The 10,796-nt window shown below is 48.4% G+C and overlaps 1 protein-coding gene across 1 annotated transcript; it reads right to left on the bottom strand.

The window, feature by feature from the left end:
• Positions 1-3,329: 3,329 nt before the first annotated feature.
• RMI2 (RecQ mediated genome instability 2) lies at positions 3,330-8,169 on the bottom strand. Its single transcript, XM_032605763.1, has 2 exons — positions 7,869-8,169; positions 3,330-4,475 (listed from the first exon to the last, which is right to left on the bottom strand). The coding sequence occupies exons 1-2, from the start codon at positions 8,167-8,169 to the stop codon at positions 4,327-4,329; spliced, it is 450 nt and encodes a 149-aa protein (XP_032461654.1). The 3' UTR covers positions 3,330-4,326.
• Between the last annotated feature and the right edge of the window lie 2,627 nt (positions 8,170-10,796).

The raw sequence follows: 10,796 nt of genomic DNA, 5'->3' as shown, positions 1-10,796 counted from the left end.
CGACTTTTTCATGTGGTCATTCCTTCTCCTTCCTGCTTCACCTGATGCATAAGAATTTTGCGGTAAAACTTCAGCTTTACAAGAATATGCAACAGAAAGAATTAGGGAACTCAGTGATCCAAAACTAGCTAAATGAGGGTTTTTTGTTTTTTTTTTTCTTATAATGTAAAGCAGTTCCAAGAAAAGTGAAGTCACAGCCCAGGGTGCTTATTTTCAGTTCTTAGAAAAGAGCCAATTTCAAAAGGGAAGCTTTGCAGCCAGAGCACACAGTCTGCCCTTGTCTGGTGAGGGGAGCTTGCTGATAAACCAGCTTTGATTTGGCATCAGAAAACTAAAACCCCCGCCCGAGATGCATTTTCATTTGTGATGTCAAGGAGGAAACGCTAGCCGAAACAGTGAGAGTTCTTAATATTCAGGGAAACCGCAACAGCTCAGCTAACAGCTAACATGCTGAGATGGCACACTGCCAGCTCGGAGCCACCGGGAGCCGTCAGCAGTCTGTGCGGACTGTCGGAAAAACATGGGACACCCTCGTTTTCCCACCTCCCACACTCCTGAGGTTGTTCACTGCCCAGGCGACGATATCGGCCCAATCAGCAGTTTTCAATCAGGCATTTGTTACCAGAAGTTAGGTGAGGACAAAGCGGGCAGGATATGGTTCTCAGCAGCCTGGGTCAGTCTTCTAGCAGAAGAGCCCGCGTCACATAAGGGAACCTCAGTAGGGTCGACTTCGGTTTTAAGGTCTTCGGGAGGCTACCACACACCCAGCTCAGGGGCTACTATTGGGAAACCCATACTAGTTTCGGAATAAAGTGTTGACCTAAGAATCCTATAATAGAGAGGCCATGGACTACATCAAAATTAAATGTCAATGTAATCAAAAGCAACTGGTCAACCGTCCCAGACAGAAGGAGCCTAAGGAGACAAGATGACTCCATGTCATAGGGTGTCCTGGATGGGATCCTGGGACAGAAAAAGGACATTAGGAAAAACACTAAGGGAATCTGAATAAAGGATAGAGTTTGGTTAATAACATCTCAGTGCTGGTTCACTAATTGTAACCAATGTGTCATATTCATGTAAGATGTTAATAATAAAGGAAACAGGGTGCAGGTGTATGGGAACTCTTTGTATTGTCTTTGCAATTTTTCTGTGGATCTAAAGTTATTCTAAAAGTATATAGGGAATTCCCTGGCAGTCCAGTGGTTAGGACTCCACACTTTCGCTGCCGAGGGCCTAGGTTCAATCCCTGATCGGGGAACTAAGATCCCGCAAGCCGTGTGGCGTGGCCAAAAACAAGAAAAAAAAAATAATAAAAATAAATAAAAATGTATAAATTTTTTAAGAGGCAACTAATGGATGTGAGTAGGAACTTACTGCTCTTCCTAGCAACAATCATTTGGGGCCTACCATGTGCCAGACACATGTAAAAGTGATTTACACACACCTTCGCAACAGTGCTGTGAGCTCGGTATAATCTACATTTTATAGGTAAGGAAACTAAAGCACAGAGAAGGTAGGTAACTTGCTCACAGTCACACAGCAAGTTTAAGACAAATGAAGGGCTTGGGGGCTTCCCTGGTGGCGCAGTGGTTAAGAATCTGCCTGCCAATGCAGGGGACATGGGTTCGAGCCCTGGTCCGGGAAGATCCCACATGCCGCGGAGCAACTAAGTTCGTGTGCCACAACTACTGAGCCTACTCTCTTGAGCCCACGAGCCACAACTACTGAGCCCGTGCGCCTAGAGCCTGTGCTCCGCAACGAGAAGCCACTGCAATGAGAAGTCTGTGCACTGCAACGAAGAGTAGACCCTGCTCGCTGCAATTAGAGAAAGCCCACATGCAGCAACAAAGACCCAACGCGGCCAAAAATAAATAAATTATAAAAACAAACAGGGCTTCCCTGGTGGCGCAGTGGTTGAGAGTCCGCCTGCCGATGCAGGGGACGCGGGTTCGTGTCCCGGTCTGGGAGGATCCCACATGCCGCGGAGCGGCTGGGCCCGTGGGCCATGGCCGCTGGGCCTGCGCGTCCGGAGCCTGTGCTCCGCAGCGGGAGAGGCCACAGCAGTGGGAGGCCCACGTACCGCAAAAAAAAAAAAAAACAAACAAAAAAACAGTGCACACTTTCCAATTTCCCCACCTTTAAAAGAAAATGCTAGAGTTTAAAATTATGGCACATCCAAAACACTGACAACATCAAATGTTGGTGAGGCTGTAGAACAAGAACTCCATACACTGCTGATGGGAAAGCAAAATGGTGCCGCCACACTGGAAGATAGTGCTACAGATTGAATATGTCCCCTCCAACGTGCTAGAGACTGAATCTGTATTCTCCCTAACCCAAATTCATATGTTGAAACCTAGCCCCCAGTGTAATGGTATAGAGGTGGGGCTTTTGGGAGGTGAATGGGATCAGTGCCCTTACAGGAGACCCCAGGGAGCAACCTTGCCCCCCTGGTACCATGTGAGGACACAGTGAGAGGACAGCCACCTGTGAAACAGGAAGCAGCACCTTGACTTTGGCCTCCAGAACTTTGAAAAGTAAATGTCGGATGTTTTTAAGCCCTAGCTCTATGGTGTTTAGTTATGGCAGTCTGAGACAGACAATCTGGCCGTTTCTTACAAGGCTAGACATAGGCTGACCGTGTAACCAACAATCGCGCTCCCAGGCATTTACCCTGGTATGTTGAAAACCTATGTCCACACAAAATCTGCACATGAATGTTTACAACAGCCCTATTAATAATTGCCAAAAACTGGAATCAAGTACATGTCCTTCAATAAGTGAATGGATAAACAAACTATGGTACATCTATCCAGTGGAGGATTAGGATAAAAAGAAATGAGCTATCAAGCTACAAAACTACATGGAGGAACCTTAAATGCATATTGCTAACTGAAGGAAGCTGGTCTGAAAAGGCTATAGACTGTGTGATTCCAACTATATAACATCCTGGAAAAGGCAAACTATGGAGACAGTAGAAAAATCAGTGGTTGCCAGGGGTTACGGCAGAGGGAAGGATGATTAGGTGGAGCACAGAGGACTTTTAGGGCAACAAAACTATTCTGTATGATACCGTAACAGTGGATACGTGATATTATGCCTATTGTACGTCACAAAGCATGACCCCTAAGTAAACAATGGACTTTAATTAATAATAACGTATCAATGCTGGCTCATTGATTTTAACAAAGGTACCACACCAGTGCAAGATGTTAATAACGGGGGAAACTGAGGGAGGGCATGTAAAGGTCATCTCTATAGGTTGTGCTCTTTTTTGTTTTTCTAGAAATCTAAGCCGCCTAAAAAATAAAATCTATTTTAAAAACTATGGCATAGAAAACAATTTACTAGTGGTAGAGATAAATAATCCAGCAAAACTCCATAGCAATGAGGAACATAACCTGACCCCCTTGATATTTACAGTCTAAGGTAAAGTGAAGGTTGTGTAAGAAGTGAAGAGCTGCCACCCAACACTGAACACAATCACAACAGAAGGACATTCCCTACCAAAAACAACGTAAAGACTCTAACCAGGAGGCTGCCTCCTCGCAGTGTCTCACCAAAAGTTACGAGGCAGAAGTTTAGTTCATGCCTGGAAGTTGTTCTTAGTCTTGATTTTTAGTTTCAACAAGAAATTCTGAAAGTGTTTCAACAGCCCTAAGTGAAGGAAGAAGGGCAGACATCATCGTCCACATCTGCAGGGAATGGACCTTACACATTTAGGGCTGAGTGGTGTCTGAAGCAGAAAGAGGGCTCTGTCTTTGAGAGGCCCCAGTGCCTGCAGTTAGAAAATGCCGTTTGACTTGCAAACTGGATACGGAGCTGTTGATGGAGAAGCCTGCCGAGCCATGAGGTCATTCCATTTTTATGCAGCCTCTTTTCCTGCCCATAACCACACACTTTACTCTCTTCTGACAATGACTGAGGTTCAAATTCTGCCTCGTAAAGTAGGGTTGCAGTGGTAATGGAAAAAGTATCATCACTTGTAAAACTTGGAAAACGCAACATGAGATTTCTGTGTGCTTTAGAGAGAGAGAATTAACACACATAAAGCAAAAAAAAAAAAAAAAAAGGAGAGGAAAAAGAGAAAGAGAACAAAACATCTGCTTTTCATCAGCAAACAGTCATAGCAAGGGGCAGCAGGGGCTGAGTTCACTGGAGTGTCCCAGCATTTAGAAATCCTACATCCAGACTCCTCGAAACAAAGCTCTCTGATAAACTTTTGAGAAATACATATTGAGTGATGTCCATGAAATCCATACGGTATAAGAATCTAAGTTGTTTCTGAATTTCGGTTGTTTTTATCGACGGTTCCAACATCCTCTAAGGAATATTCCTGTGTAAATCTTCCACTTCCAGCTCCCACATGCTTTCATGGAGGGGATTATCAGAAAGATCTGTCATCTTCACAGCCTGCAGGCATGGCTCCGGGTTGCAGGCCTGAACCACTCCCATCACCATCACATACTTTCCTAGAAGAAGAAAAGTGGTAAAGTTCACATTGATAGAGAAGATAAAAACAAAACAGACACCTTAAGTCCTTGAGAGGGCTTAAATTTATCAGGGAGGCAAACTGGAGACAAAAAAAAAGTAGAGAGTAGATACCAAAGTGCCAAGGCAGCTAGTGGTCAAAATACATATATTGCCAACAAATTCCGCATTTAACCTGGAGAATGACATTTGTATCTTCTTTGGTTTCTGGTTTTAAAATGCTAAAACAGGGACTTCCCTGGTGGCGCAGTGGATAGGACTCCGCACTTCCAGTACAGGGGACCCGGGTTCGATCCCTGGTCAGGGAACTAGATCCCACATGCATAACACAACTAAGAGTTCACGTGCCCCAACTAAGGAGCCAGTGAGCCGCAACTAAGACACCACACAAGCAAATAAATAAATAAATATTTAAAAAAATAAAATAAAATGCTAAAACAAAATCACAGCACACTGCATAAAGCTATCATGCCCAAAGAGTGGAAGAGTCTCTCACATCAGAGGAAGAGTTGTAATTAGACAGACTGCTCTAAGGCGGGGCCTGAAAACCCGAGCTTTTCTCTTCTCCCTGTTCCTTGCTCCATGCCAGAGCCTGTGACTGGTCTCTGCACAGGACTGGTCCCCCTTCTGCAAAGACAACCCCTGACAGCCCCAAAGCAAATCCAATTTTCCCTTTATGTTGCCAAAAGAGCTGGGCAGGTGGTGGCACCCCCATGCCACTGTTATTGCAACTGCCTGGGACCAATGCCTGCCACCTCCTGCCGCCAGCTGGGCATACACAAGCAAATCAACAAGAGGGCAGGCTGCCATCACAAGGATCTAGTGACATATTAACCACGACGCTATTCCCATTCCCTTGGGGAAGTGGCTCTCCTTGAAAGCAAAAACGGCCAGTCTTTTTTTTTTTTTTTTTTTTTGCGGTACACGGGCCTCTCATTGTTGTGGCCTCTCCCGTTGCGGAGCACAGGCTCCGGACGCGCAGGCTCAGTGGCCATGGCTCACGGTCCCAGCCGCTCCGTGGCATGTGGGATCTTCGCGGACCGGGGCACGAACCCACGTCCCCTGCATTGGCAGGCGGAGTCTCAACCACTGCGCCACCAGGGAAGCCCAACGGCCAGTCTTAACCACACAAAACTCAACTGTGTAAAAAACCCCAAACACAGCAGGAAGGGCAGGCACGTCGCCAGCCCCCACTGAGTGCCCCTGCGAGGCTGCTTTAATCACACTGCTTCCAACATCAGGACTGGGTTTGTACTCGGGCCTGGGGCTCTGACTGAAGGAAGCCAGGCAAGCTGACACCTTACCCTCTGGTCTATCAGCTCCTGGCACGGCGTACTTAGGTTTCCCTGAACCCATCCCTACATTCTACCTGAGCAAGTAACGTGGGGTTCCTCAGCGACGGAGGCTCATTCTGAAAATACACTTGTCATACCCTCTGAATGGGCCTAAAAAGCTGGTGGAGATGGAGCCCTCAGAAAATGACTGAAGACCCTGGAAAGGAAGAACAAGCCCACAGAGAGTCCCAACAGGTGAGGTAAACACAGAATCCACATACTCAAAACCTACATACACCAAGGCGTATAACACAACTATACGGGTGAACTCAAAGGCCTGAGCTCTTTCCTCCTGAGAACAGACCACCTGGTTACTAGTCTGGTTCATTCTACCCACACTCTCTCCCCCAGCCAGAGTCTCTCTCCACTGTCTCTCCTTCTCCTTCCCCATCACGCCCCTCCCTTCTATCAGGCCTTCACCCCGACCATACAGGCCTGGATCAGTTGTCCCTCTTCTGCGCCCACGACATCACTTTGCGTTTCAGTGGCCTGCTTACTCCTCAGGCTCCCTACCTGAAGCCAGTGTCAGACTTGTCAATCAAGCCCTGGTATTAATTAGCAAGAGGAAATGGTACGGCCCAGGCACACAGGCCAGTAGGTAAGTCAGATGGGTTCACCAACGTGCAATGCCCACTCAGGTACCTACTGGTGCCAACCTTATGCCAGGGCTGGGGCCAGACATGGGAGACAGCCCCAGCTTGCCTTCAAAGAGCATTGCCTGGGGACCAGCACACCAAACAGCTCGTGCTACATGCTACGCCAAGGGTGGCAAACTTTTTCTGTAAAGGGCCAGATACTAAATATTTCAGGCTTTGAGGCCATCACGTCTCTGTTGCAACTATTCAGATCTGTAGCTGTAATGGGAAAACAGCCCTAGACAATACCTAAATGACGGTGCTCCAATAAAACTTTACTTACAGACACGGATATTTGAATTTCATATATTGATACTTTTCCCATGTCATGAAATCTTCTTCTGTTTTTTTTTAACCATTTGAAAACATTTTTAGCTCATGGGCCATGCAAAAATAGGCGGCAGCCTGTAGTTTGCCGGTCTTGTGCTCGACTAACATTGCAATGGAGGGCAGACAGAGAGGGAGGCTGAAGGATGGCGCCAGGGTTGGGTGAGAAGCGTGCAGGAGCACTGCCTAGTAAAAAAAACACTATGGTCACTATGGCCTAGGAGCTGTGTTAAGGACATTTTTTAAATGTATTGAATCCACACAACAGGCAGGAATTATTGGTCCCTTTGGTAAGAGGTCCAGAAAGGTTAAGAAAAGTGCTCCTGGGAGCTCAGCCAGAAAGGGCCAGGGCCAGAAAAAGTTCAACCTAATACTGAGAATGGTTGTCAGAAAGACAGAGCCCGCCCTGCCATAGTCTGGCCCAGTGGTTCTCAAAGTGTGGCCACTAGGCCACGCGCCCCAGCAGCACCTGGAAGCTGGTTAGAAATGCAAATTTTCAACCCGCCCAGACCAACAGACTCAAACTCTGAGGGCGGTGCCCAGCCGTCAGTTTTAACAGGCCCTCAGGGTGAGTCTGATGCATGCTCAAATTTGCGCACCACTGGTTTAAAAGCAAGCAGTAGTGAACTACAGCCTAAGACAGTCCCACGAAGGAGGGGTACAGCAGGGCTCCTCATTCCTGGGAACCGGGGAGCGCTTCCCAAAGGAAGGTACATTTGAGTAGAGTCGTTAGGGGTGAACCAAGTTCCCCACTATGATATTTTCCAACACTTGATAGGGAGAAAAAAAGTCACCCGTGGGGAAGGGACTCTGTTAACAAATACACATGCTGGGGGTCCCTCCCCCGGAGACTCCAGCTGGGAGGGCTGGTGGAGTCCTCGGAAACTATTTTTTGAATGGGCTGCAGGTGATGCTTATAATCAGAACTGCTTGGGTGGCGCTTGGCTGGGGAGGGGAGGGAAGAAAGGGTATCGAGGCGGGGGACCAGCACCGCAAACACCGGGAGGTGGGACGGCCAGGCCCCGCCCTCGGGCGGTACAAACCCAGGGTCAGCCGCGGTGTCGACTCCGGCTGTTACCTGGGACGAGGCAGGGCCGCCCGCGCGGCACCCGCTCCAGGCCGCAAACCGAGAAGGCCCCGCTCGGGTCCCGCAGCCGCGCCTCGCCGCCGCCCGCCGCCAGCACCGTGCCCTGCATCCATACGGCCGTCAGCTCCAGCGGCCCGCGGCCCGCCGCCTCCCGCGACAGCCGCCACGCGCCCGGGCAGCCCTCCGCGTCGCGCCGCAGCTGCTCCGCCAGAACCTTGAGCGGCGGCGACCGCGGCAGCCTCACAGCCGTGGGGTACCTGCCGGGCGAAGAGGCAGTGGGCGCCGCCGCCATTCTGCCCCGCCTCCTCTTTCCCGCCAACCTTTATGAGCGGCGAGACCCGGTCCGCAGCCACCAATCAGGGGCGCGCTGGCGGAGCCGGCCAGTGGTCGGCGTTGGGAGGCGGGGCCGCCGGGCAGAGGGGCCCCACTCCCACCCCAGGAGTGCGCAGGCGTACGTAAAGTAAATAACCGACCCGCAAGCTAGGAATGGATGAAATGAATGAAAAGAGAAAAAAGAAATGGATGGAGGTACAGAGCTCCCTGTTTCCAAGCACCTCAAAATTTGGCGTGCACGCAAATCATCTGGAGAATGTGAGTATTCATCTTTATATAGCCTTGCCTAGTACGGTTCTCTGAGGCTAACAACGTGCAAATACTGAAATGGATTGTAGCAATCGTGAGCCTATGTTTATTGGGAGTTATCAAGAATCGAGTCGAGAGATAAGGCTGTAAAGAGGGACAGGAACAGCTAGTAAAATTGCCCTTTCTTTTATTACTATTTTTATTTATTATATTTTAATAACAAAATAATTTAAAAGTTAATAAGATATATTACTATATTTTAATAACAAAATAATTTAAGTTAATAAGATATATTACTATATTTTTCACAAAAGGAATGAACATTCATTGTAGAAAATTTAGAAAAGGAAATCTAGAATAAGAAAAGAATTGTAAAAATCACTCAGAGATATCTACCCACTATTGGTGTATTAGCATTCAGGTTTTAAAATATATACATGTGTATATATATTTTTATACACAAATATTGTTTTGTATATTACTTTCACTTAATAATAAACATCTTTCCATATCAACAAATATCCCTCTGCTTCCTCTTGAATGACTGCGTTAAGATTCTATTTGTCTCATCACCTACCTAACCAATATCCTAGAGGTGGACATTAGGCTATTTCCAGTTTTTCACTTTATAAGTCGCTACTGTGAACCTATCTAGAGCTAAATCTTTCTGCATGTTTCAGATAACTTTCTAGAAATGGAATTGCTCCTAAAAATTGCATGTCCACAATCAGTCAAATCCACAAATCCTAAACCAAGCAATCCTGTAAGTCAAGACCAGTTGTCAGGGCCTCCCGCAATACCTGGCTTACAGAGGGTATTCACCAAGAGGTCGATTTTTATAAAGCAGCTAAGAAATACTCAGCCAGGTTCTGACCTAAGAGCTTTGCGGGGAGTATCCCATGTACCCACACCCTGTAAATACTGTTCTACAAAGGGGGAAACGAAGGCTCACAGAAGCTAGGTGGCTTGCCCACAGCCTCTCTGGCAGTAGCCTCCGTGGGATCCTGGCCTCTATACCTCAACCCTAAGTTGTAGAGTAACCAGGCTTCTAACTTGAGAAGGAAGCAGAGATTTTAACCAAGAGAGAATCCCACCCTCTTCAAGCCTGGTGAGTCCCCACTGGCCTTCCCCAAGGCACCTGAAGCCCAGAAAAGTGATGGGGAAGGGAGTTGAAGTAAAGGCCTGGGAATTTCCCACCATTCTCTTGGCCTTCAAATTTGTGTGTGTGTGTGCACGGACACACACACACACACACACACTGGGCACTGATATGTTCAGACTAGTGTTTTGGAAAGATCACTCTGCCAGCAACACGCATGGAGCTTGAGGGATGTCCCAGTTTATAAACTCCTATGGTGTCATCCCTCCACCTGGAATATGAGCATGCCTCCAGGCAGAGCAAAATGTACAAGGAGGGCCCAGAAAGGAGGGAGAGCAGGAAGCATTGAGCAAACTGCCAGGATATCAGAACGGCTGGGACACAGAGTGCAAACAGAGGAGTGGGGATATAGGAGGCTGTACCTACATAACCTCACTTCTTACTCCCATTTTACAGATGATGAAACTGAGGTTTAGGCTAATGACAAGGCTGAGGCCACACAGCTAGCGAGGGGTGGAGCCAGGACTCAACCCAAGTCCATCTGACCCCAAACTTCATGCTCCTTGGACCACACCTGCCATCTCACTGTCCACACTATCGCCCATCTCCCCATCAAAGATGTCTCAGGGGCTTCCCTGGTGGCGCAGTGGTTGAGAGTCCGCCTGCCGATGCAGGGGACATGGGTTCGTGCCCTGGTCCGGGAGGATCCCACATGCCGCGGAGCGGCTGGGCCCCGTGAGCCACGGCCGCTGAGCCTGCGCGTCCGGAGCCTGTGCTCCGCAACGGGAGAGGCCACAACAGTGAGAGGCCCGCATACCGAAAAAAAAAAAAAAAAAAGATGTCTTAGTACCTTTGCTCATGCTGTTCTCTGCCCGACATGCCTTCCCCCCAGTCTCTCCCAGCTAACTCAGTCACCATGTGCCTGCCACCACCAAGACCACTTCTCTTCAGGGAGCCATTCTTGAGCCCACAACTGGAGTCAACCCCTCCCTTCCAGACCAGGCTGCTGACACCCCTAATCCAGGGTTTCTCAGCCTCAGCCCCACTGAAATTTGGGGCTGGGTAATCCTGTGTTGAGGGAGCTGTCCTGTGTGCCTTGTGGGATGTTGAGCAGCATCCCCGGCCTCCACCCGCTAGATGCCAGTAGTACTCTCCTCAAGGTGGCAATCAAAAGTGGCTTCAGGGCTTCCCTGGTGGCGCAGTGGTTGAGAGTCCGCCTGCCGATGCAGGGGACACAG

The sequence above is a fragment of the Phocoena sinus genome, chromosome 15, assembly GCF_008692025.1.
Source record: "Phocoena sinus isolate mPhoSin1 chromosome 15, mPhoSin1.pri, whole genome shotgun sequence".
NCBI classification, from domain to species: Eukaryota; Metazoa; Chordata; class Mammalia; order Artiodactyla; family Phocoenidae; genus Phocoena; species Phocoena sinus.
Note: the sequence above shows the minus strand (reverse complement) of the source record. Positions and strands in the feature narration are given on the sequence as shown.